The sequence below is a fragment of the Camelina sativa genome, chromosome 9 (assembly GCF_030686135.1).
Source record: "Camelina sativa cultivar CO46 ecotype springtype chromosome 9, ASM3068613v1".
NCBI lineage: Eukaryota > Viridiplantae > Streptophyta > Magnoliopsida > Brassicales > Brassicaceae > Camelina > Camelina sativa.
The window spans coordinates 32,421,809-32,445,327 of record NC_141888.1 but is presented as its reverse complement, the minus strand read 5'-3'; the positions used below and the strand labels follow the sequence as shown (position 1 = coordinate 32,445,327).

General features: G+C 37.5%; 8 protein-coding genes across 13 annotated transcripts; 4 read left to right on the top strand and 4 right to left on the bottom strand.

Annotated features, from left to right (window-relative positions):
- Positions 1 to 1,450: 1,450 nt before the first annotated feature.
- Positions 1,451 to 3,609, bottom strand: LOC104712361 (uncharacterized). 2 transcript variants are annotated; one of them, XM_010429253.2, is made up of 8 exons: positions 3,370 to 3,609; positions 2,750 to 3,103; positions 2,563 to 2,655; positions 2,332 to 2,476; positions 2,122 to 2,232; positions 1,948 to 2,030; positions 1,750 to 1,807; positions 1,451 to 1,654 (listed from the first exon to the last, which is right to left on the bottom strand). In XM_010429253.2, exons 2-8 carry the CDS (start codon positions 3,086 to 3,088, stop codon positions 1,575 to 1,577), a joined length of 909 nt encoding a protein of 302 aa, XP_010427555.1. In that variant the 5' UTR covers positions 3,089 to 3,103; positions 3,370 to 3,609; the 3' UTR covers positions 1,451 to 1,574. The 2 variants fall into 2 exon arrangements, with proteins under 2 accessions (XP_010427555.1, XP_019084911.1); XM_019229366.2 differs by having other exon boundaries at positions 2,750 to 3,100; positions 3,370 to 3,459.
- LOC104712359 (uncharacterized) lies at positions 3,603 to 7,666 on the top strand. The gene is made up of 16 exons (XM_010429252.3): positions 3,603 to 3,897; positions 4,127 to 4,225; positions 4,317 to 4,408; positions 4,494 to 4,594; positions 4,689 to 4,779; positions 4,877 to 4,935; positions 5,045 to 5,165; positions 5,277 to 5,345; positions 5,437 to 5,489; positions 5,585 to 5,693; positions 5,818 to 5,988; positions 6,095 to 6,253; positions 6,333 to 6,425; positions 6,519 to 6,704; positions 6,796 to 7,001; positions 7,096 to 7,666. Exons 1-16 carry the CDS (start codon positions 3,768 to 3,770, stop codon positions 7,517 to 7,519), a joined length of 2,163 nt encoding a protein of 720 aa, XP_010427554.2. The 5' UTR covers positions 3,603 to 3,767; the 3' UTR covers positions 7,520 to 7,666.
- A 507-nt stretch (positions 7,667 to 8,173) lies between these two features.
- Positions 8,174 to 9,486, top strand: LOC104712358 (transcription factor ORG3-like). The gene is made up of 2 exons (XM_010429251.3): positions 8,174 to 8,646; positions 8,804 to 9,486. The coding sequence occupies exons 1-2, from the start codon at positions 8,320 to 8,322 to the stop codon at positions 9,251 to 9,253; spliced, it is 777 nt and encodes a 258-aa protein (XP_010427553.1). The 5' UTR covers positions 8,174 to 8,319; the 3' UTR covers positions 9,254 to 9,486.
- A 1,143-nt stretch (positions 9,487 to 10,629) lies between these two features.
- On the top strand, positions 10,630 to 11,688 carry LOC104715737 (transcription factor ORG2-like). Its single transcript, XM_010433118.3, has 2 exons — positions 10,630 to 11,025; positions 11,216 to 11,688. Exons 1-2 carry the CDS (start codon positions 10,717 to 10,719, stop codon positions 11,666 to 11,668), a joined length of 762 nt encoding a protein of 253 aa, XP_010431420.2. The 5' UTR covers positions 10,630 to 10,716; the 3' UTR covers positions 11,669 to 11,688.
- A 129-nt stretch (positions 11,689 to 11,817) lies between these two features.
- LOC104712357 (phosphatidylinositol 4-phosphate 5-kinase 4) lies at positions 11,818 to 16,089 on the bottom strand. 2 transcript variants are annotated; one of them, XM_087467128.1, is made up of 10 exons: positions 15,812 to 16,089; positions 15,610 to 15,717; positions 13,738 to 15,515; positions 13,482 to 13,649; positions 13,231 to 13,396; positions 13,038 to 13,154; positions 12,757 to 12,950; positions 12,548 to 12,678; positions 12,386 to 12,458; positions 11,818 to 12,298 (listed from the first exon to the last, which is right to left on the bottom strand). In XM_087467128.1, the coding sequence occupies exons 3-10, from the start codon at positions 14,937 to 14,939 to the stop codon at positions 12,010 to 12,012; spliced, it is 2,340 nt and encodes a 779-aa protein (XP_087323254.1). In that variant the 5' UTR covers positions 14,940 to 15,515; positions 15,610 to 15,717; positions 15,812 to 16,089; the 3' UTR covers positions 11,818 to 12,009. The 2 variants fall into 2 exon arrangements, with proteins under 2 accessions (XP_087323254.1, XP_087323253.1); XM_087467127.1 differs by having other exon boundaries at positions 15,818 to 16,063.
- LOC104712355 (putative aquaporin SIP2-1) lies at positions 16,057 to 17,658 on the top strand. The gene is made up of 3 exons (XM_010429245.3): positions 16,057 to 16,709; positions 16,982 to 17,242; positions 17,332 to 17,658. The coding sequence occupies exons 1-3, from the start codon at positions 16,422 to 16,424 to the stop codon at positions 17,494 to 17,496; spliced, it is 714 nt and encodes a 237-aa protein (XP_010427547.1). The 5' UTR covers positions 16,057 to 16,421; the 3' UTR covers positions 17,497 to 17,658.
- Positions 17,659 to 17,684: 26 nt separating this feature from the next.
- On the bottom strand, positions 17,685 to 19,668 carry LOC104712356 (magnesium-protoporphyrin IX monomethyl ester [oxidative] cyclase, chloroplastic). Its single transcript, XM_010429246.3, has 5 exons — positions 18,978 to 19,668; positions 18,750 to 18,814; positions 18,332 to 18,659; positions 18,147 to 18,245; positions 17,685 to 18,062 (listed from the first exon to the last, which is right to left on the bottom strand). Exons 1-5 carry the CDS (start codon positions 19,449 to 19,451, stop codon positions 17,799 to 17,801), a joined length of 1,230 nt encoding a protein of 409 aa, XP_010427548.1. The 5' UTR covers positions 19,452 to 19,668; the 3' UTR covers positions 17,685 to 17,798.
- A 108-nt stretch (positions 19,669 to 19,776) lies between these two features.
- On the bottom strand, positions 19,777 to 22,755 carry LOC104712354 (putative protein S-acyltransferase 4). 4 transcript variants are annotated; one of them, XM_010429243.3, is made up of 6 exons: positions 22,184 to 22,755; positions 21,655 to 21,843; positions 21,248 to 21,556; positions 20,931 to 21,164; positions 20,196 to 20,845; positions 19,777 to 20,100 (listed from the first exon to the last, which is right to left on the bottom strand). In XM_010429243.3, exons 1-5 carry the CDS (start codon positions 22,238 to 22,240, stop codon positions 20,198 to 20,200), a joined length of 1,437 nt encoding a protein of 478 aa, XP_010427545.1. In that variant the 5' UTR covers positions 22,241 to 22,755; the 3' UTR covers positions 19,777 to 20,100; positions 20,196 to 20,197. The 4 variants fall into 4 exon arrangements, with proteins under 4 accessions (XP_010427545.1, XP_087323256.1, XP_087323257.1 ...); XM_087467130.1 differs by having other exon boundaries at positions 19,777 to 20,095; positions 22,184 to 22,685; XM_087467131.1 differs by having other exon boundaries at positions 21,248 to 21,569; positions 22,184 to 22,676.
- Positions 22,756 to 23,519: the final 764 nt, after the last annotated feature.

The following is a 23,519-nucleotide window of genomic DNA, read 5'->3' as shown; positions in this document are numbered from 1 at the left end:
TAGAATTGGGGGTTGACGAGAAACTGGAAAATTATTAAAAGAATTTAAAACTCTTTTTTTACTGAAAGTAATACTAATACTGTAATCGTCATTGCTTCAGTAATAATTTAGGTTTACTCATATAGTTGAAGAATCAACATGAAGAATCAACATGAAGCTGAAGTAATACTAATACTATAATCGAAAGAGTAAACCTACCTTAACCTTTGAGAAAGGCAGAAAGCAAATCTGTATAGGTATCTCTTTCCATAAGCCGTGCGTTGAATGGACTCCGTTTACTACATTAATGATAACAACAAATAATACTGTGCATAAAACACCTAATAAGACAGCATACGTGTACTTTTTTGGTGGAGATAGGATAATGATTCTTTCTTAATTTAACTTGTCCTTGATCCACTGTTGCTAAAAGATGTGAACGAGGGATCTTCACCAGCCTATTCACAACTAGATATTCTTTTCTTTTGCATGATTTTTGTTCTTTAATATATATATTGACAACTAACATGCATTATAGAATTCTGACTAATCAAGATATATAGCATTAATAACTAATAAATGTATAGTCCATTTAAAAAAAAAACTATGGTTTTGTTAGTTAGTATAATCATTTTTAATATATACTGTAATAGATATGGTTTTGTTAATTAACATACTTTCATATGGCAGACAATCACATGCGTTTCTTCTTTAAAACATATCACGATAAAAAGATACGTCGTAGGTGCGATCGATTGGTTATTATTAAAAAATTATCCAATCTCCACACCAAATAAAGTAGGAAACAAGAAAAATTAAATAATAAACAAAGTTAAATAATACTTATAAAAACTAAAAAGTTAGATAATGAAAGGAATTTGAAAGACCTAATTAACTAAAATGAACTAAACAAAACTAGGGGATGTGATTCTTTTGATTATATATTTGAGCTAGTGATGGGCCAATAGGATAGTGATTTTTACATTATGTATGGGTTTGACCTTTATGAATGTAGCCATCCTGATATTTACAAAAGGGTACAAAAATCTCTTTTTCGATTAGTTCCGACTTTCGAAATATCAAAATACACTGATTAACAGCTTTTTGAAAAAAATTCTTCATATTTGTCACTGATTAACAACTTTTATTAACCAAATACTATACCAATGAATGAGTGGGAGACAAGACTGGCACATGATGTTGTAGTACGTACGAACCAACTACATAATAAGTGACGACGCAAACAAAACGGTAGTTACCTTCTCTGCCCGTGGGACTGGACCAATAATATCCCGTCATGACAACCAAAAAGTTGTAAATTTTTCATTGTATCTTGTGTACAAATCAGAACTTATTATATATTATTGTATGCGTCTCTTTCTTGATTTTGTGTTTTTGAATATTAATCACATGAATTCTCTCTATTTCCATTACGTTAATACTAGGTTTGAGTAAAATAGTGGAATCACAATTTCCTAACGAAAAGTTATAAATTTGATAGTAGATGAACAATGTATATCAACATAACTTGAAAAGTAGTAGTTCCCAGTATTAGAACAGTAGAGAGAAGAAAACGAAACAACTTAGTAATATCTTTATATAATATTCCAATTTGTTGATAATGCCTCGCAGATTCTTGAGATACAGTAGGCTGCGCTCAATGGATACCCTGAAACTGCAGCAATCAAGAAATCTCTTTCAGATGATTTGTTTCAACATTTTTTATAAAGCTCTTTTCACATTAACAAAAGGATGCGTTGTGAGACTTACTTGACACAAAATCATCAATATAGTCACAATCTATTTTCCCATGTGCCATTGCGCCGACCTGAAATGAAATGGTAAAAAGCAAATAAGGATTCGTTTTGCATACGATAGCTATATTACTATATAGAAGCTGAAAGCTTAAAGCCTATAAATGAAATGGACACTGTGAAAAGGTGAGAGAAACATTTGGAGGTCACTAACCACAAAAACTGTGTCTGTATCATTACAGACAGTAGTTAGGTGTTTCTGCATATTGACAAGCTTTTCAGAGCTGTGCGAGAAGCCTGATATAAGAAAGAGACAATTCCTTATGTTTAGCTCACATAATGTGGATAAATTACACAATGAAGGATGAAAACTAAAGGCTTTTTTTACCTATTTTCCGGGAGTTAACCGGTAAATGAATTTCGACAGGGTTCTTGATACACCTTAAAAGTTTCTCACGGTTGCCAACTGCAGTAATGCTCAGCTTTTGTAGCAATTGCACTGCAAGATGAACAAACTGGATAAGAAACAAGAGAAACTGACAAGATTAAAGAGTAACAAAAAAATGGCCAAGGACGAGAGGAAAATCAAACAGCTTACACATGATCCCGGCAAATCGTTTGAAGGTTCTAGGTATACGAACATGCGGCTTAACTTCAAAAAGGACACCTTTTTCTGTTCTAACATATACTGCTTTCAACCTCCCAGCCTTATTAACTGGACTATCCAGAATCATAAGAAGAGCCTGAAGAAGAGGGTGATCCACTAAAGATGAGTCACAATTTGATATAAGCTACCTAGATATGACTCGAAAGGTTTAAAGACCCTGACCTGATGAGTGATATCTGGTCGGTAATCAGCTGGATTCCTGTCATTTTTTTTCAAGAAATGAGCATGATCATCCGAGTTTAGTAGCTGGTAAGTCTGCACACAAGAATCACATAAATATTAGTGTATAAGTACCATAAACAAAACCCATGGCTTAGTGTAATGCAAACATTCCCAGCAAATTACTTACCTTTCCAACTTTGGCAACTTCAAGAGAGGCCTTCTCAAGCACAAAAACAACTCCAGGCCTGTCCGTGCTACGATCCTTAAGGACAATAGGTATACCTCCAACAATATCCTCTGCTGTTGCTGCTTCTTCTTCTTCTTCTTCTTCTTCCTCAGTTATTTCATTCTCTTCATTATCTTCCTCTGCTATCGGAGTGTTTGCTTTCTTAGCCTTCTTCGAACTCTCACCTGCCTTTTTCTTTTGCTCAAACTTTGGTTGCTCCTCTTCTTCATCTTCTTCCTTATCATACCTCTCTGTTCTCTCCTTTCTCTTGTTCACTTTAATCCCATACGGCCTCACCATCTTCCTTCAAAACTACTACACACAAATCAAAGTCAATCACAACAGAGCTATAGAAATCAGATGCTAAAGTACTAATCTTTTCACATAAAAACACGAATATATAACGGTGAAGACGAACACATACACAAAGTAATCAAATTTCTTCAGGGATATCGCTTAAACACTACAGAGAGAATCAAAGCAAACAATCACAGTTCCTTAGAGCTTAAATTCTAAACTAAACCGAACCCTTTGATGAAAAAAAAAACAGCTAACGTAAGAGAAAAAAAATCATCGCTTACCGAAAAGTCTTGAGCTTGTGAAGAAATTGAAGTGAGCAGGCGACTGAATCTTTGATAAACCCTAATTTGAGTTTTGTCCCTTATTGTTTTTTTTTTTAGTTTCACATATAATTATATGGACGCTGTTTACGGCCCATTACATTAAATTTAGGCCTATTTAGGGTTTAAGAGGCCCAATAAAGAAACAGAAACCAGAAAACCTAATAATTTGTGTATGACCGTCGTCGACTTTTGTGTTCTGCCGGAGCACGACCGCCTTGTGTAATAAACAACAACAAGTGGTGGCTCTTTCCATTATTAATTTTACAATTGGGTTTCCTCTGCAACTCGCCGTCAAGGTTAAGAAGCGAAGCGGAGAGGATTGAGGTTTTACTTTTTTTGTTAACCTAGTTTTGAAGATGACGTCTTATGGAGACAGACTGAAGTCGACCTCCATTAATGGAGTCAAGTTATACCATGTTTCTTCTGCACCCAATGTTGCGACTTGGCTTAATCCTAAAAAGCAACGAGCTCTCCGCAAAAACCCACGTAAGTGTTTCTGTCTGTGAGCTTTATCTAGTGGCTCTGAATCGTTTAAGCCCTGCGTTAACCCTATTACTTAAAGTTTCCTCCTTTTTTTTTTTCTTCTGCTCTGTAGAGTCTCTCTTAATTGCAGCTTAATGATATCTTTGAAACTCTTTTTAAATTCAATGTTCATAGTTTGATGATTGCCTTTTTGTTGATGAAATGTTGTTTTGTGTGGCTATCTCATGTTAAGATTATATGCAAAGAGTGGAGCTGATTCAGGAGTTGAAGTTTGAGACTGCCACTACTAGAATCAAAGCAACTCCAGACGGAGAGTATCTGATTGCTTCTGGTGCGTAACTTGAATGCTATTGAATTTGTTGTAAAGAAAACAAAAATGTATTCTCGTGAGCCTTTTCACTGATTTGTTTTTGTTGAATCAGGGATATATCCACCACAGGTCAAAGTTTATGAGCTAGGTCAGCTTGCTTTGAAGTTTGAGAGGCATTTAGACTCGGAGATAGTTGATTTCGAGGTAACTTCTTTACTACTCCGTGAGTTGTGGCTTTATTAACCTTTCTTTGTTTCTGGTTCAATAATGTCTATGTTGGCTCTTACAGATATTGGATGATAGCTTCTCGAAGCTTGCCTTCTTATGTGCTGATCGTTCTATTTATCTACATGCCAAGTACGGGAAACACCACAGTTTACGGATTCCAAGGTATTTTCTAGCTTTGTTGTTCATATATGAGATTATATATTTGGTGATTTTGTTTCTGCTGAGACATTGGTCTAAATCACATATATATCTGCAGGATGGGGAGAGATATGACATATGATCCCTGGTCTTGTGATCTGCTTTGTGCTGCTTCCTCACCTGATCTATACAGAATCAATTTGGAGCAGGTACGTTTCACTGAATTTATTGAAGTTGTTTAGTCTTGTGACTTACATCAGTCTTTGTTGGTGAATGATTTGTGGGTTTTGCCGTCTTTATCTTTAGGGAAGGTTTCTCTCTCCTTTCAGTACTCAATCCCCAGCGCTTAATGTTGTTTCTCGAAGGTCTGCATACTTAAAATGTCACTTCTTTTATAATGTTTCTCGATTTGATCGATTCAGTTGTGGTGCTCTATATCATTGTTGCTTATGTTTGAGCTCTATTGCTTTCCAGCACCCTCCATGGATTAGTCGCTTGTGGTGGTGAAGATGGTGCTGTGGAATTTTTTGATACGAGAACTAAGTCATCTGCTGCTAGAATTAACGCGGTTTCGCATGGTGGTGATGCTGCGGCGGTGAGTCTTCCTAATTGATGTTCCATATAAACAAAATTTCTTTGCTTAGACGTGATTGGAGAAAATTGCATCGATCTTTATTATAATCTTGTGCTTTTAATTGACTATTAGGAGGTTACCGCTATAGAGTTCGATAACAGTGAAGGTCTTCAAGTAGCTGTCGGGAGTAGTGCGGGAAAGGTTTGATGCTATATTTCATTGTTTTGTACAATGCTAGGTCAATTTGGCTGTATAGCTATGTTGTGCTAATTGTGTTGTTCCATATCTGCAGGTATTCATATACGACTTGCGTACGTCAACTCCCATTAGAGTGAAGGATCACATGTAAGTGTTACTGTGTTTGTATTTATTTTAAATTTATCGTATATGCTTTGAGGTATGTTTCCTCGGTGTTCATTGTTTTTCTGCAAAATTTGCAGGTACGAGAGTCCAATTTTGAGTATTAAGTGGCAACGGACTCTTAATACTCAACAACCTAAGTTGATAACCACTGACAAGCACATTGTTAGAATATGGGATCCAAACACGGTGAGCATCAGATAAGAAGTGTTTTACGCCAGCGTTGCCCTTGAAATAAAAATAAATGTGGCCAGACGAAGCTTTTCATTTACCATATTCTGTTCTCTTTCCTTCTCGAATCTGTGTTTGTCAGGGAGAAGGTATGACCAGCATTGAACCGACTCATGGAGGAATAAACGACATTTGTGTGTTCCCTGGAAGCGGACTTATGCTTTTAGCTTTAGACTCTAGCCTAATCCCATCTTACTTCATACCTGAACTCGGTACTGCCCCCAAATGGTGTTCTCCTCTTGAAAATCTTACGGTATTGTAACTAATTTGAAAAATCTTCCTGTCCTTTCATGGTTTTACCGTTCCAGTGATGTCACCATTGCTACAAACACGTTTCATTTTTGAATTTCTGTTCTCAGGAAGAGCTGGAGGAAAGTGGACAGACAACTATTTATGAGAATTACAAATTTGTGACAAAGGAAGATCTGGAGAAGTTGCAGCTAACTCATTTGATTGGAACAGATCTTTTGAAAGCACAAATGCATGGGTATTTTATGAATCACCATTTGTACAAAAAGGTGAGTCCCTGACATTTTCATAACACTTATAGTCTCTATATTGTTTCTTCCTTGTAACTGTTTTTCGTTCTTTTTACAGGCTTTAGCAGTGGCTCAACCTTTTGCATATGATGATTACTTAGAACGTAAAAAGCAAGAGAAGTTAGAAGCGGACCGTACGCAGAGAATCACAGTTAGTATTTCAAAACTTAGCATCTGTAAATTCACCATTGTTTTGTTTATTGGCTACTTACATACATCTCTGTTTCACTTGTGCTTCCTTTAGAAGAAGAGAAGGTTACCAAAGGTTAACCGAGAACTCGCAGCAAGGCTTCTTGCGGAAGATGAAGAGGAGGAAACGCAAACTGCCGAGGATGAGGAGGCTGCCAAAAAAGTGTCAAAGAAGAAGAAAACTATGCTTAGTAGCGAAATTCTTAAAGACGTTCGGTTTCAAGGGTTGTTCGATAATCCGGTATGAACATAATTCTTTTCAAAGTTTTTTGTTTGTTCTTGCTGTTGCAGTACTTCACACCGCATCTAACCCGAGTCCTTTTGGTTTTCAGGAATTCGAAATTGATAAGGAATCATATGAATATGGTGTCCTACACCCTGTTGCTTCTTCTAAGAAGCAACCTTCTTTGTTAGAAGAACACTTTGAAGCTGTATCAGATGATGACGAGAACAGTGATTCTGATGCATCACAATCTTCAGATGATGAAGCCGACAATGGAGACGTAACTAGGCCAAGCAAGAAAGGCAAAACTCCAAAGTTAGTGCCTATCGACTGCATTCCAGGATAGATAGAAATTTGATACACGCTATATTGATTCTGTTCTTTTCTGATGTGGATGATTTTGTGTCAGGCTGTTTGAAGTGAAAGATGAGCGTCACGCAGAAGCGTTTTACAATCGCACTTCACTGGCTAAAGAAGACCGTCTTCCTATGGGTGAGCGTGTCAAGGCCATGGAGAACCGGCGTGGCAACTTTGGAGGCTCGAAAGATATCAAATTCGGTCCTGGAGGATCCCGGGAGATTTCTTTCAAGGCAAGAAGCTCTTCGAAATACAAAGAAGATAGAGACGATGAGGATGAAGATGGTCAAAGAAACAAGAGGAGAGGAGTTCAGTCTCTTGGACTGAAATCAGATAATATTAGGGGCGGTTTCAGAGGTAGAGGAGGTGGTGGTTTTAGGGGGAGAGGAGGTGGCGGTTCCCGGGGAAGAGGTGGGCGTGGTAGCGGTTTCCGGGGAAGAGGTGGCCGTGGTGGCCGTGGAAGAGGCCGGGGGTGATAAATGTAGCTTTCAGGGGAATTTTAATACTAAGTTTTGGAAAATGTGTCGCCTACTTTCGAGAATCTTTGAAACTTGATTGATTCACATACAATTTTGGAATATTTTTGACTTAGTCTCAATATGCATTAGTCTTACTTGAGCCTATAAGGTAAATGATAGAGATGACCTGAAGTTGACCTGAGTTCGATAGTGCCTTTACATGATAGGTCACCGACCGTTGTTAATTGAGTAAAATTAGCGAGCCTAACATTTATATAATATAGTTGTAACTTGTAATCAATGTAGATGCCTTTTGTTTTAAAGGTCAACAAATAAATAAAATGCTTATGTATATGCTTACAACATGAGAATTGCTTATGTATATGCTTACAACATCCTAAGTGTTTGGGGCGACGACGACGCCTGAAGCTGATTCCCACGCGCCTCCCACGATTTCTTCCGGCTGAGTCATCTTACACTATGTTAACTCTAATCTTTATTTACTTATTAATACATATAATTATGCTTCTTTAATTCTTAATGGTGACTTGGACCTAGTTCACCCGTGGAACGTAGGCTTTGGCATGTGTCGACCTACGTCCTTATCAGATGCAAATATTTATTTTTTTAGTATTAACTTTAAAAAATTGTGTTGTATAAATTATACTAGAGAGATTGATTTATTTAATTGTATTATCCGCATTATATATACGATGGGAAATTAATATTTCACCTAAGTTCAGAACAATCCCAACCAAAACAGCTTCCAAGCTTCAAGAGAAAACAGAATCTGTAAAACTTGTCATTATATAGCAAAAATGTGTGCATTAGTACCTCCACTGTTCCCAAACTTTGGGTGGCCATCAACGGGAGAGTACAACAGCTACTACCTCGCCGGAGATAACCTCAACAACGTTGGGTTTCTTGATTTTCCGGTACCGGAGGAGACTTATGGAGCGGTTACGGCGGTGGCTCATAATCAGACCAGCTTTGGGGGTTCTGTTTCGTCGGAGGGAAATGAAATAGGCAACATTCCGGTCGTGATCAAGAAGCTTAATCACAATGCCAGTGAACGTGACCGTCGCAAGAAGATCAACTCTTTGTTCTCATCTCTCCGTTCTTGTCTCCCAGCTTCCGATCAATCGGTAAGAAGCTACTCCTCTGATTTGTCTTATGTGAATCAGTTCCATCTAAAAACCAATTTGAAATGATTAGTCTGACTCATTGTTTAGGCCCTCTGCATCTATACAGTTTAGGAGAAGAATACCTAGTTAACCCTTTTTTTTTTTTACTTTCTTGCAGAAGAAGCTAAGCATTCCTGCAACGGTTACTCGAAGCTTGAAGTACATACCAGAGCTGCAAGATCAAGTGAAGAAGCTAATTAAAAAGAAGGAAGAGCTCATGATGCAAGTATCAGGTCAAATAAACATTGAAGATTACGTTAAGCCGCAACCAAAGGCGGTCGCGAGTTATGTCTCGACCGTTTCTGCGACTAGGCTTGGAGACAACGAAGTGATGGTCCAAATCTCATCGACCAAGATTCACAACTTTCCAATATCTAATGTATTAAGCGGGTTAGAAGAAGATGGGTTTGTTCTTGTGGATATGTCATCTTCAAGGTCCCAAGGGGAAAGGCTTTTCTACACTTTGCATCTACAAGTGGACAGGATTGAACATTACGAGCTGAATTGTGAAGAGTTAAGTCAGAGGATGTTGTACTTGTATGAGGAATGTGGAAACTCATTAAGATGATAATTTGTTCTTGTTCTTTTCTCTTGAAAACCTAACATTCTTGAAGTCAAAGCGTTGTAGCTAGTCGAGTTGTTTCGGTTTTTTTCGGTCGAAGTCAGTGATCGATTATGACATGCTATTGAGTAGACTGATTGAATACTACGATTCATGTGACAGCTGTAAATTTTAATACTATTTGTCTACTCTATTCAAAAATACCATAAACTAGTATAAATATACTTTTGGTTCCTAAACCTTTTGCCTTCTACTATTTGTTATTTATGTACAATTGAAGAGTTAGTGGTGATTTGGTGATCAAATGAGAAAAGACAAAATAGGGTATTTTATTACAACTACGTACTACTATTACTAATAGTCTAATATCATGAATTGTGGGCAACATTATAGTAAAGAGTCTAAATACATTATATATACGTAAATTTTGGGCTCTTATATAGAAGAATGTGCAAGTGAGGAAAGTTGCATCTAAAGAGTTAAGTAAGAATCATTAGAATACATGATAAATGAGAGAAGTTCATGGTTATCCATTGATTTTGGTTTGGTTTTGATAGAAATAAATCTTTAAATTTGGTTTATTTTTGGTTTAGTACAAAAATGTATTGGTTTATTTGTTTTGGTTAACAAATATATGAGGTATCTGAAAATTAAAATATGACATTTACAGGATGATAACTGTAGCTGTCGGAGATTATTAATACAGTATAGAGATGTGGGTCACGAAACGAATCTTGGAAGCCTCACTGATTCACATCTACAATTTTGGAATATTATTGATCCGTTCTTGAAAGAATAACTAAATCAGAAGAACTTATTTTAGTTTAGACTGGCATCAAGTTGACATTAGTATATAAAATGACTTTGTCGTCGTTGTGGGTTTAAATTTTAATAACCAGGCTACGTCTAAGATAAAACATATTAAATTTGAAATGCTTATGTATATGCTTACAACATGAAAATGCTTATGTGTATGCTTACAACATAAAAAATGTATGGGACGGGGAAACAAAGACGCCCAAACCATCTTCCACCTGATTACCACGTGCCTTCAACATTCTACTAGCCTGAGTCATCTTCCAATATGTAAAGAACAAGTTTGACTATAGTGTTAATACATGTAATATTCGTTTTTTGATTCTTATACAATATGTCCAACTTGTGACTGGACCTAGTTCATGCGTGGAACATAGGCTCTGGCACGTGACAACCTATGCCCTATTGAGACCTAAATATTTCTCTTTATAGTATGTAACTCGAATTCAACACATAATCATATAGTATTTTGATCATATAGCGAATAAAAATACTTATTATATAGTATTTTGATCATTATTTAACAACAGAGATTTGTCTTTTTAGTCCTTCATCCGCATATATATATATTCAGAAGACAATATTATTTCGACCAAAACAGCTTCAAGACAAAAACAGAATCAATAACTTGTCCTTGATTCTAAAGCAAAAAAATGTGTGCATTAGCCCCTTCTCCATTGTTCCCAAACTTCGGTTGGCCGTCGAAGTACGAAAGCTATTACGGTGCCGGAGATAACCTCGATAACGGTCCATTTCTTGATTTTCCGGTACCACAGTCTTATGGAGTGACTCATCATCAGAACAGCCTGGGAGTATCTGTTTCGTCAGAAGGAAATGAGATAGACAACAATCCGGTCGTGGTCAAGAAGCTAAATCACAATGCTAGTGAACGTGACCGTCGCAAGAAGATCAACTCTTTGTTCTCATCTCTCCGTTCATGTCTTCCAGCCTCAGATCAATCGGTAAGTAGCTGCTCCGACATGTCATCAGACTCTGTCTCAACTCAAATGCAATTATCAATAACTAGCTTGATACGTTCGATTAGGTCATGTCCATTACATTATTTTGAAGTGGAAAATCGAATACTCTTGTTTATTCATCCATACAATTTAAAAGAAGAAAACCGAATTCACCTTTTCGTTTTTCTTGCAGAAGAAGCTAAGTATCCCTGAAACGGTTTCGAGGAGCTTGAAGTACATACCAGAGCTGCAACGGCAAGTGAAGAAGCTAATACAAAAGAAGGAAGAACTATTGGAACGAGTATCAGGTCAAAGAGACTTTGAGCATCACGATCAGCAGCAACCAAAGGCGATCGCGAGTTACCTCTCAACGGTTTCCGCGACTAGGCTTGGAGAAAATGAAGTGATGGTCCAAATCTCATCGTCCAAGACTCATAACTTTTCAATATCTAATGTTCTGAGTGGTTTAGAAGAAGATGGGTTTGTTCTTGTGGATATTTCATCTTCAAGGTCTCAAGGAGAAAGGCTCTTCTACACTTTGCATCTTCAAGTAGAGAAGATGGATGATTATTACAAGATCAATTGCGAAGAGTTAAGCGAAAGGATGTTGTACTTGTACGAGAAATATGAAAACTCGCAAGATTAATTCATGTGGTGTATTTTTTATCCATTTGTTCTCGTTTGTTTTTAGTTGTCCTTTCCTTACAAATCTAACACTCAATCTTGACCAAAGCATTCATGCAGTCGAGTTGTTTTTGGTTTCTTGATTGAAGTTAATATTCGTGAAATAACGAATCAGAACAAAACAATATAAATAGAAGACAAAATATTCACTGCTACATATGTTAACTGTTGTTACATAGATTATTATAGAATCAGAACATTTAAATCATAAGAGGAAAGTAGTAGTGTAATATATATACCTAAGCCCTTCTTTCTTGAGTCACAAGAAAACCTGAGGAGACTAGAAAACAGAGGAGACTTGTTTTAATTGTCCTCAGTGAAAACCTTGAAGATGAAATCACGGAAACGTCTCGAGTATAGTCTTGGATCGACGGCTGAGATTGAAGTAGGATCGTACTGGATGCTCTTGTAAGCGTGTTCGAGTTTCTTGCTGATGTCATAGTCTTGGAGAATGTCTATGATTCCAAAGATCATGACAACCTCGTAGTACTCTCCTGTCGGTTCACCAACTAGCTGGAACTCACAGTCGCTTCTCCTCATTGTCCTCTCTGCTCGAGCCGGCATGTTGCCTCCAAGTCTGATACTAGCCCATCTGCAACAACAAACCGAATTTACTATTGGACGCGGAATCGAGAAAATTGCTTTTTAAGTCATGAGTTTAATTTGTTTTTGTGTTTACCTTGTAGGATCAGACAGAAGCTGATCCACGTCTGCTCCAGAGAGACGAGGGGCTGTTTCGTCTTCAAATTCACCTACAGTAGCGAAAGAAAACATATTTGCTTCACAGACACTAAAGTACAGAAATGATATTTGCCTATTTGGTTGTGTTAGAAGTGCGAACCAATAGGCGTGCGAGCACCAGAAGGAATCAGCTCTCCAGCGACTGATGCTTCTCTGAAATGAATCCCAACCAGAAGACTGTAATCCATTATTCTCTCCTGTTCTAAGAACTCGCAGTCTTTGTCCACTTGCCTGAACAAAAACACAATCAGCATAATAAATAACAATGAAAAAGGTCAAGGGAAAGAGATTGATTAATGAATCACTAACCTGATGAATTCCTGGTACCAAGCTTTCTGTAGTCTAAAAATGAAATTCAGATCAAGATCTTTCAAGATTGTATTTGAATTGATTTCTGATTCAGGTTTATCGGTTGTTCGACCAAGAGAAGATCCTTTCAAATCAAAGCGTCTGTGGATGGAGTACTCGGAACAAAATAGATTTCCCATAATGACAAATCGCACCTGCAGTTTTTGCAGAAAGGAGATGTATTCAAATCAAACTCTTAAGTAACAGTTTCTTTTCTATTTAGCATTGTTCTCAATTCTTACCTTCTTTTGGATTGGTCCAGTCAACTTCACACAGTGGAGACCGTAGAATCTAATGACCAAAGTGTTCTCAAATGCTCGAACATGGTTGTAATATGCTGCAAGCATCCTCAGAAGCACCTGCATTATATATTTCAGAATAAATTTCATTGCAGCCACACACTTTTAATCTGGTAACTTTAAAAACAAAACTTACTTTAGTTTCAGATTTCTTCATTGTCTTTATCATGTAACGATCATCGTTAGTCAAGTAGAAAAAGCTTCCACTTTTACCAGGGGATGATAGCTCCCGAAGAGCATCATTCCCGCAGATCGATAACATATAATCAGCTGGGTCTACCTTGAATAGCTTCCTCAAGCTCCTGAAGATAAGATAAATTAGCATAACATAGTGTGAGACTAAGTAGTGAAGAGAAATATGTAGAGCCTAGTGTTATTGTATCTCACCTAAAAACTAATGGGCAATAGTCTTTCCATTTGAATTCAGTAGATTGATGAGGAGGTGTGTATTTGGTTCCTTCTGGTGGAAATCTTGTCCATACCTTCTCCTTTGGATCAAAAGCTGAATGCTTAAGATCAAGAGACACAACCGGAGCTTGTTTCCCAACAGCATGTCTGCGTCAGCAAATCCATTAAACATGAGCGGTTATACATCAATAAATCTTCAAATTGTATAAATGAGGCGGCAAACTGGTATAGTTACCTGATTCCAAGCTGTAGATTAAGCATAAGCTCGTAATTCCGGTGGCCTTTAGATATTGTTTCGCCTTGCTTCCTCCCTGCCCTTGGCAATCTCATAGGTGCAGGGGTCGGTCTCAGGCTCTGAATGAAGCCTTCCGCCTCTAGTCTCATCATTTCAGCATCCAAGTCCCTCCTTGTGGTGGAATCAATATCAGCAGCGCCTTCTCCGCTTTCGGTTCCCCACATATTCATCTTCTCAAACGCTCTATCTACACCCACACTAACCCTCCCGTCAACAGACATCCTCCTCGGTTTCTCGACACGTTTGGAAGAGTTCCAAACAGATAGCTTTTTCTGTGAAGGCAACACAGGAACTCTTTCTCCGCTGCAGATTTTGTACTCACTCAGATTATTAAACACGTCTTTAGGATCCCACTCAGGATTCCCTTCGTCTCCCGATGGATAATAAGTACCGTTCATTTCTTCCGGATCATTAGACCAGTGACCAACGTAGAAACTCCCATCAGCCCATTTGAAAGTCCCGTTTCCTCTAGGCAAACCATCATCCCAAAATCCGTCGTATCTATTCCCATCCGTCCAAATAAAAGTACCTTTGCCACAGATCATAGCGTTCTTCCATTCCCCAATGTAATAGCTCCCATCTCTCCACTGATACTTTCCGTGGGATTCTTGCAAACCCCTCCTCCATTCGCCATCATACACATCTCCGTTCGCAAAACGCTTGATTCCATGTCCATGTTTCAGGTTCATCACCCACTGACCTTTATAAGTATCTCCACTAGGACCTGTATAAAGGCCAACACCATCCATGTATCCGCTTTTGAATTCCCCTTCATATGAAGCACCAGAAGGCCACCCGAACTTCCCTCTTCCCATAGTCTTCCCGTTATACCAGTCACCAATGTACATACAACCATCTGTCCAAAGATACTTCCCATGCCCGTGAGGAAAACTATCATACCATTGCCCTGTATAATAGTCTCCATTAGGAAGTACTCTCTCTGCATGGTACAATTCACCTATGCTACTTCTGTTAGTGCTGCTATCATCATCAATATCGTCAGTCGTAGTAGTAGTATCATCATCTGTCTGAGGAGCTACAGATACCGTCCCAAAGATGCTGTTTGCACGCTTCTTTGCTTGTTGGGTCTTTCTTACGGTCACCTCCCAAGCCTTCAGAACACAACTTTGTTCCTTGCTCATTTTCTTAAACTAATATAACAATTTTTTTCTAAATACCTATATGTATATCCTAGAACATACCCTCAGAAACATATATTTTTCTTGTCTAAACAACAATCCTATAGATGTACACATACACAAGAGAGAATCATGAACTCTGTGCGGAAGGAAAACAAACTGTAAACCTAAAACCATTCAATCAATCAAAAGCAGCATGAAGAAATCTGCAATGTTCATTACTTTGTGACATCCTGTCTCCATGTCATTGAATCATACCGAAAAAGAATGTTTATTTTGTCTTTTAAGATTGCAACATTTTCGGAGTGAATGCTGATCTGAACGATCATCAAAACCAAACAAAAGAATCAGAGAGAGAGAAAAACCAATGGCCAAAAGAGTTGAAAGGATCAAAAAATTTCTCCGACATTTCATCTTTTCTTGTCAATCCTCCTTAACTAATTATGTCGTTCAAAGAAGCTAGAAACCGTTCATCTCCTCAAACCACTGAAAGCCTTCAAATTTAGAGAAACAAGCAAGACCCATTTTTTTCTATTCTTAGCATTTTCCGAGCTTTCCTCTCATAAACAGACTTATTTTCTTCAAAATAAAAAACAATGTAATAACTTATCAATTTGAGATCAGTCACTGAGAGCTATAATCAGAAACAGAGATAACTGAAACTCCATCTCACTGAGGCATTTTATCGAACAGTTTGAGCTCATTGCTTCACCTCTAACAAAAACCCATTTATTCTCAAAAGGAATACGATCCATCCCCAATGTTATAAGCTTCAAACTCCCTAAACGATAAAAGAGAGACAAAAGTTAGTTACAACCCAAAGCTTGAAAGGATCAAAAGGTTATATCTTTTCCTGGCAAGGAGGAAGACGCGACGGTTACTAGTGTTGAGGAAACGGCTATAGGGGAGACTCAAAACTCGAAGAAGACGACAAATCGCCAGAATCCGAAGATGAAGAGTAGAAACTTCCGTCGCAGCAGATGAACTCAAATTGGAGAGCTTTTTTGTAATCAATACGCTCATCACGAACAAAGCCAAAACCTTTAACTAATTGTAAAGTTATTTTACTGTGAAAGTTAAAAGTTATTTTACTGTGAAAGTTAAATACGTTATTCAGTAGTAAACGTATCACTTATTCTCTCTCTATGGGTTTAATATAGTCATCGTTGCCAATTTGGAGAATCTTTAATCTCATCACACGACAAAGCCAAAACCTTTAATGTCGGAAGCTGACTCATCCATCACATTACGCAACACCAAAACAATGAATGTCTCTAGCGTCAATTTTATGCTAAATTCATCAGCCGCTTAGAGCCAATCATAATAATAAATCTCGATAACCCTTTTTTTTCCCTCTTCAACGGTCCTCAATATTCCCAAAATCCCAACTCAGATCATAAAAAAGTTTACTTTAATTTTTGTCTTTTCGTTTCCTTTTCCGAGAGAATCTGGTTCTCATCGTTGGAATCGGAAAAAAAAAAATTTATGGGTCGAATCGGTTTAGTGGTATCTGATCTGGTATTGTCGTTCATGTGGATATGGGCAGGAGTTCTGGTCAACATATTAGTCCATGGAGTTCTCGGGTTTAGCCGGAAGGATGCGACCGGTGAGATCGTTCGCTATCTCTTCTCCATCATCTCCATGTTCGTTTTTGCCTTCCTTCAAAAAGTCAGCAAAGGCGGACTTTACAACCCTTTGACCGCTTTGGCTTCTGGTGTCTCCGGTGGCTTCGGCCATTTTATCTTCACTGTCGTCGTTCGAATCCCCGTCGAGGTTTTGTTTCGTTGACTTCTTTTTTTTATTTAGCTGAATTTTAAAATTGACTCTTTTCGTTAGGGACAAGTCTCAGTGATGATCCTCAATTCCTCATTATACTTGTGACATTAGATTAGGGTTTGTGTGTTGCTGTAAATTGTCAAATTACACCAAATTTTTAGGATTTTGGTGATGGATCTATCTAGGTTGTTCCCAAACATATAAAGACTTAATCTTTTGTTGTGTGATCAAAGATCATATTTTTATGTGGTTTGCGTTTTTGTTTTCAGGTAATAGGATCAATCCTTGCGGTTAAGCATGTGATTCACGTTTTCCCTGAGATTGGGAAAGGACCTAAACTAAACGTAGCAATACATCACGGTGCTTTAACAGAAGGGATACTAACATTTTTCATTGTAATGCTCTCAATGGGACTCACAAGAAAAATCCCTGGGAGTTTCTTTATGAAGACTTGGATTGGTAGTCTTGCTAAGTTAACTCTACATATTCTTGGCTCTGATCTTACCGGCGGATGCATGAACCCTGCAGCTGTATGTACCTTAAAACAAAAAGATAGTCTTGTGATTTCAAGAAACTGATCTTTGTTTTGATTGTTTGCTTTTTGTGTGAATCTTGGCAGGTAATGGGATGGGCTTATGCACGCGGTGAGCATATAACAAAAGAGCATTTACTTGTGTATTGGCTTGGACCTGTGAAGGCTACATTGCTCGCAGTTTGGTTCTTCAACGCTGTGTTTAAGCCTCTGACCGAAGAACAAGAGAAACCTAAGGCTAAATCTGAATGAGGAATGAGCTCAGCTTTCATACTTTATCCTCCTCTCTGGATAAACCTCCTCCACACAATACATAGAGGGTGGGATTGTTTCCTTTGTTCCCCGGGCATTGTGTTTTGTATGTAGCAAACTCAACTGTATCAACCAAGTTTTATAAATCTGAATTTTGATGAATCCATTGTGCAACTTGATCAAATATATGCAGTACAAGTATTTGGTTTATTGCAAAAAAAAAGAGATGTTTCTCAGTTTTGATCATTCAATTACAAGGAATCAAGAACCAGCCGTAAACTCAAGACTTGACATTGCTGCTACTAGTAGACAAGATTAGGCTCAAACTCGGCGAAATCAACAGAGCCAGACTCAACAGGAGGCATGAGATAAGCAGCCAAGATCTCAGAGGCCAAAGAAGCAACCAAAGGAATCCGCTTGAGGGTCTTGATGAAGGAAGGATCATCGGTTTGTCCTACAGCCAGCAGCTTCTCATAGCTCACAACCATTCTATCCAATTTCCTCTTGAACTCAGGGTTCTCAACATCCAGCACCGCCGGGAATATTCTTGCCGTGGTTCGGTTAGTCTGAAACAAAAGTACAACATTTTCAAAAAAGAGGGCACATAACACAGCTTTAATATTTAATCTTCTTGTTTCAAACTCCATTACCTCGATGATGACATGCATATCGAACTCCTTTGTGTTTAACCCGATACCCTCGTAGAAGTTAGTTCTTTGACAATCATTGAGGTACATTGTCACATAAACCTGCAAACCCAATCCTCTTCCTAGTTAAGCCAATGTGCAAAAACACAGTTGAAGTTGAGAATTAAAGAGAAGTTATTTTAAATTACCGAGAGGCAGAAGAAGCGAGACCAGAGCTTAGCTTGCCAGTCATTGAGGAACTGAGGCTGAGCTTTCATCAAAGCAGAGAAGAAATCTCCATGACGGTTCTCATCTTGACACCAGTTCTCAAAGTACTTGAAGATTGGGTAACACTGGAACTCAGGGTTCTCCTTGAGGTGTCTGTAGATTGTGATGTATCTCCAGTACCCGATTTTCTCGGATAAGTAAGTCGCGTAGAAGATGAATTTTGGTTTGAAGAAAGTGTACTTCCTTGCCTTTGTCAGGAAACCCAAATCAAGAGCCAAGTTGAAATCAGACAAACCCTTGTTCAAGAACCTGCAAAAAAAGAAGTTTCCTCATTCAAAAAACTAATTCAAGAACAAACACTAAGATAAAAGAGAGGCTCTTGGTGTTAAGAGATTTTACCCGGCATGTCTTGCTTCATCTCTGGACATAAGAGAGAAGATCTCAGCCACAACAGGGTTTGTTTTCTGCAATGTAATCACACATCAAACCAATATAATGAACGAATGAAACAACATCAAGTCTCGTATGTGCTCTAATTCCATCTAATCAGCATAACGTAGACAAGAAACAGCAAACCAAAGAACAACTCATAACAATTGAAACATAAATATATTATAAAAATCTCACCTTGAGTCTTCTACCAAGCTCCTTGTAAAGAAGGAAACCAGAGAACTCAGCAGTACAAGACCGCTCAAGGAACTCAACGAAGATCTGTCTGAGAGGTCCCTGCAACTTGTCAGCAGCTTCTTTAAACTCCTTGTTCCTCACGAAATGCGTCTGATTGTAATCGGTCTTGAACTCTTGAAGCAGAGCCACGAACTCTTCCTGGTTAAGGTTCTTGTTGATCTCCGTGTTGAAAAGCTGTTCCATCTCCTCGAAATCAGTCGTGTAGAACCTCGGGGTAAGAAGAGACTCCTGAATCTCTTTCTTCGTACCCTTCTTGGACTTCGAAGTGGCGGTGGTCGGAGGAGGCGGCGAGGAAGTAGCTGACATTCTGATCACGGTGGAGAAACGTCTCCCTGAGAGGTATTTGCTCGGGTTTGAGAGCTTAGGGGACGTGAATTTGGAGATGGGTTTCACCAACGCCATTTCAGCTGCCATCGATAGTGAGTTGCAGAAGCAAAGAGAGGCCGAGATAGTGAGATAAAGAGCAAAGCAGCTAGAGGAAGAAGATGAGGCTGTGTGGATTTATAACTGAGAAAAATCTCATCCAGTGAAAATCTGAATTCTGATGTGGGAGCCAGACACGTGGCGAAAAGTTATTGGTGTCTCTTGATTTTGCATTGTCTTCTTGATAATATTTTATTTTTGTGATTTCCTTATTTAACAGAACATTTTCGAAATAAAATATGTGATTTTGATATTAGAAACCATATAAAACAAATAAAATATGGATGTCAAAAAATAAAAAATGAAAATCAACCAATTAAAAAAAGAGAAAAATAATTCCGACAACAGTATACATTACAATTTGTGGTCCAAATCATTTTTATAAGGAAAAAAAGAAAAAGAGATCAAATATGTGATGCTGGTGATTTTTCCAGATGATGAGCCATTCTCTGGTTATAATTATATAAATACAACTAAAAATGAGAAATAAAAATGAAAAATCTAGAAGCTCAAACTCACAAGTCCTAAATCATTGTTATTTCTTGGATTTTGTTTGTTTCCCACAATTATATGAAACACAATTAAAAGAATTGAATGATAAAAGCACAAATCTCCCATTTCTCCAGCTTCAAGTCCTTCTCTAGCAAGTAAGAAAAGAGAGGTATATAAAGCATTATAAGGCTGAGAACTGTTTCTTCAAAAGCAAGCTAACACAGAGGTAAAAGCTTAAATTACCTCTATTTACGAAGCATTGGGGAAGTGGATTGAGGAGAGCTTGTTCCATCTTCAGATCCTGCGTTTATATTCATACCTTTATCTGTATTCCAATTTCGTTCATACCCTTCAACTTTCTCTTCATCTTCAATGGAGACTCGACCGCGTTTTCCATCATCATCACTTGAAGATCTTCTTGATTCTTCATCTTCTCCACTTCTCTCATCTTTGTTACTACTACCATTCTCATTTGTGAAAAACGGGTTAAAAGAAGGGATGATTCCCTCATTAGTATTGTGTTGATGGTGATGGTGGTGGTGATGATCCTTAGCCTTCAAGTCATCTTCCTCACAATCATCCTCAAGATCTTCATAGTTCAGATTCCGGAGAATCTCAGGGAGTGAGTAGCTCTTCCCACTCTCATCAACAATCTTTCCTCCTCCTCCCATTTCTATATCGATCTTCTCCTTGGAGCTAACAAGACTTTCACCTAGATTTGAAGTAGGAGTCTCAACCATCATCATATAATCTTCTTCCTTCACAAATGATCTAAACTTGTTCATTGATGGAGGAATCTTAGACAAAAATATTTCCCATATGTTCCCTAAAACTCCCTTGTTGTATGGATTCTCCTTCTTATCATAACGGTATCGGAAATTCTCATAAGTAGTCTGCACAAAACATATTTCACCGTTAAAACAAAACAGAGAAAGAAACAAGATTGGAATAAAGCATAGATCTTTTGTAATCACATACCTGGTTAGTGCAGATGAGATAGGAATGAAATATTGTGAGTCCTCCGACAAACCAAACGGTAATGAAGCAGTAAACTATGAGAATATCAGATAGAACATCTTTAGATATAGCTTTCCAGATGCTAATCTTCTCATCCATATGTCTTTGAAATATGTTCAACCAAGAAAACACAAACACATATATGCACAGAGTGGTTGATGTTGATATGAACATGAAGAAGAAGCGGTAGTTTCGCTGCAAGAGAATCAAAACAACTTCAAAACACACAGAGCCTATGTAACTTCTCTCATGAATGTAAAGTGATTTAGTAAACTTACCACTCCAATGCATTGGCCAACCCAAGGACAGTGATGATCAAATCTCTGGACACAGTTGTTGCAGATAGAACAATGAGAAGCTCGAGGTGGACGGTAAAGCAAACAAGTGTCACAGAACTTCACTTTTACTGTATGTCCATTAACAGTTACATCTTTGACCCTTGGTAATCTTATATTTGGGGTTCTACCGCTAACCCATTCCATAGACGGAGTAGTTGAATCCGGTGCATCATCTGATTCCGGAGGCCTTAAACTTCTTGGCACAATTCCAGGATCTCTACTAGACGTCATCAATAGGAAAAATATAACCTGAAGTTTAAAACTATTGACACTTCAGTTTCAGAAAGCACTTTTTAAAAAAAAAACATAAATTTCATTCTAGAGAGTTTTGAAAGCAGAAGACATACCAAAATGGTGAGTATCCAAGACACGGAGAGGATTGGAATACAAATATTTGGGTTCTTGGTAAGAGGATCAGCCATTTTCATGTACATTTTGACAAAGAACATCACAGCGGGACCTAGGATCAAGATAGTTGATAGATATAGAGATGATGCATCTGGTCCAAAGATTAACCTCCCGCCACATAGAAATTTCTGTAGACAACAAAAAAAGGGAAAAATCAAAGTCAGCTTATAATCCATAAACATAGTTCTTCCAACTCAAGATACAACTAATCAGAGAATGAATAAAAAGACTCAAAGAGTCCACGGAAGGTAAAAGTTAGAAACAAGAATGTTTTGGTTCGTTCTCGCTTAATTACAAAAGTGGGAAAAGTCAAAAGACTCAAGAGTCTGAAATGCTAATAATGACTTGGACTCAAAGGAATCAAATTGAATCAAAAGGAAGTGGCGATGTTCTTATGTGATCAATCCAATCTTTTCCAGAAAAGCAAACGAAAAGCAAAGTGAATGAAACATTAATTTCAGAACTTACATTGCTTCCCCTCCAAACTTGATAAAGCCTCTTGAGTTTGGTCTCATTCCAAGCCATAACTGAGGTTCAGAGAGAGAGAGAAAAAAAAATACAAAAGAGAAGCTCCAAAAGTAAAGAAATTTTGCAATAAACCCCAGAATTAGAAACCCATAAGAGAATCCATACACAATAATGATCAGATCAGAGAAAAAGATCAATATCAAGAAGAAAACCCCAGAAACGGAAATAAAAATCTCTTTTTTTTGTCTTCCTACAAAAAAAAAAAAGATTCGTAATTTACACCCCAACACTCGAATTTGATTGTAGTTCGAGAAGGAGAAGAGAGACAGGAACACAATAAAAATGGAAGCTGTCGTCTCTCTCTCTCTCAGACTCTCTCACTCGGACGAATCGCACACAAGAAATTATATCGCTGATTTGCAAAATTGCGCGATCCCTTTTCTCTTTTTTCCCTTTTTTTGGGGGTAATAAAATATTTTTTATTTATTCGCTTATCATAACCGAATAATTAAGACATGAAGAGGAGTTAATGGGGACATTGTATGTAATTACGAAAAGGTAATTATGCGAATAAGCAAAAGCATGTATGTTTCATGTTTGTTTGTAAGAACTAACAAGGAATAATTTTCTTGTTTATCCTATAGATTAGATTTATTAGTATTTTTATAATATTGTTGTTATATATCATTGGTCGGCCAACTATATTTGTAAAATAGAATACAAAAAGGAATAAAATATAGTTAGAATGATGCAAACAATGAGCTGGTTTGAAGGTAAGTCAAATCATCCCTCAATTAAACGTGCCCTCACACATATATAGAGATTTCTTTCCATCGTTTTGTGTTTTTCCTTCTTCTCATCATTTTCATTTTTATAAACTTTTTTTCTTTTTCATTTTTATAAACTGATAGTTCGTTATATGAATGTTTTCAAAGGAAGTCGTAAGACTCTAACATCTAGAAGCCATAAACGAGGAGAGAGCAGCCAATGTGAATATTAAAAACGTTACAGATTAACATAACGTTTCAAGCAAATAAATATATGGCCAAAATCCCATTAATCAGAACTTAAAACAATATTTATTCCAAAGATGAGACCGAATAAAATTGTAACGAAAAAATATGTTATACTTGGTTTGAACATATTTAAATTAAAATATTTTTATATTGAAAAACTTTGGTTAAATCAAACACTATACCTAAAACATTATAACGGACTAAAAATAATCTTAAGTGCGATACAAGACTGAACAAAACAGAGCATTCTTTAACCATTCATGTTGTTTCTGTCTTTGCTAACAACCAAAAGCATCAAGAAATAAGGAAAGTAGAAGATG

Bases quoted from the DNA above. Each gene is read 5' to 3' on its own strand.
- LOC104712361 (XM_010429253.2), bottom strand. From the start codon at position 3,088: ATGGTGAGGCCGTATGGGATTAAAGTGAACAAGAGAAAGGAGAGAACA. The intron at 2,656-2,749 runs GTAAGTAATTTG...TCTTGTGTGCAG, and splicing joins AAGTTGCCAAAGTTGGAAAG to ACTTACCAGCTACTAAACTC. The intron at 2,031-2,121 runs GTAAAAAAAGCC...TTCTTATATCAG, and splicing joins GGTTAACTCCCGGAAAATAG to GCTTCTCGCACAGCTCTGAA.
- LOC104712359 (XM_010429252.3), top strand. From the start codon at position 3,768: ATGACGTCTTATGGAGACAGACTGAAGTCGACCTCCATTAATGGAGTC. The intron at 4,226-4,316 runs GTGCGTAACTTG...TTGTTGAATCAG, and splicing joins AGAGTATCTGATTGCTTCTG to GGATATATCCACCACAGGTC. The intron at 7,002-7,095 runs GTTAGTGCCTAT...ATTTTGTGTCAG, and splicing joins AAGAAAGGCAAAACTCCAAA to GCTGTTTGAAGTGAAAGATG.
- LOC104712358 (XM_010429251.3), top strand. From the start codon at position 8,320: ATGTGTGCATTAGTACCTCCACTGTTCCCAAACTTTGGGTGGCCATCA. The intron at 8,647-8,803 runs GTAAGAAGCTAC...ACTTTCTTGCAG, and splicing joins TCCCAGCTTCCGATCAATCG to AAGAAGCTAAGCATTCCTGC.
- LOC104715737 (XM_010433118.3), top strand. From the start codon at position 10,717: ATGTGTGCATTAGCCCCTTCTCCATTGTTCCCAAACTTCGGTTGGCCG. The intron at 11,026-11,215 runs GTAAGTAGCTGC...TTTTTCTTGCAG, and splicing joins TTCCAGCCTCAGATCAATCG to AAGAAGCTAAGTATCCCTGA.
- LOC104712357 (XM_087467128.1), bottom strand. From the start codon at position 14,939: ATGAGCAAGGAACAAAGTTGTGTTCTGAAGGCTTGGGAGGTGACCGTA. The intron at 12,679-12,756 runs GTTAGTGATTCA...GTTTTTGTTCAG, and splicing joins TGGTACCAGGAATTCATCAG to GCAAGTGGACAAAGACTGCG. The intron at 12,459-12,547 runs GTTCGCACTTCT...TCGCTACTGTAG, and splicing joins TGGTGCTCGCACGCCTATTG to GTGAATTTGAAGACGAAACA.
- LOC104712355 (XM_010429245.3), top strand. From the start codon at position 16,422: ATGGGTCGAATCGGTTTAGTGGTATCTGATCTGGTATTGTCGTTCATG. The intron at 16,710-16,981 runs GTTTTGTTTCGT...TTTTGTTTTCAG, and splicing joins TCGTTCGAATCCCCGTCGAG to GTAATAGGATCAATCCTTGC. The intron at 17,243-17,331 runs GTATGTACCTTA...GAATCTTGGCAG, and splicing joins GATGCATGAACCCTGCAGCT to GTAATGGGATGGGCTTATGC.
- LOC104712356 (XM_010429246.3), bottom strand. From the start codon at position 19,451: ATGGCAGCTGAAATGGCGTTGGTGAAACCCATCTCCAAATTCACGTCC. The intron at 18,660-18,749 runs GTAAAATCTCTT...CTTTTTTTGCAG, and splicing joins GATGAAGCAAGACATGCCGG to GTTCTTGAACAAGGGTTTGT. The intron at 18,246-18,331 runs GTAATTTAAAAT...TTGGGTTTGCAG, and splicing joins CTCGCTTCTTCTGCCTCTCG to GTTTATGTGACAATGTACCT.
- LOC104712354 (XM_010429243.3), bottom strand. From the start codon at position 22,240: ATGGCTTGGAATGAGACCAAACTCAAGAGGCTTTATCAAGTTTGGAGG. The intron at 21,557-21,654 runs GTATGTCTTCTG...TTTAAACTTCAG, and splicing joins CTTGGATACTCACCATTTTG to GTTATATTTTTCCTATTGAT. The intron at 21,165-21,247 runs GTAAGTTTACTA...ATTCTCTTGCAG, and splicing joins TTGGCCAATGCATTGGAGTG to CGAAACTACCGCTTCTTCTT.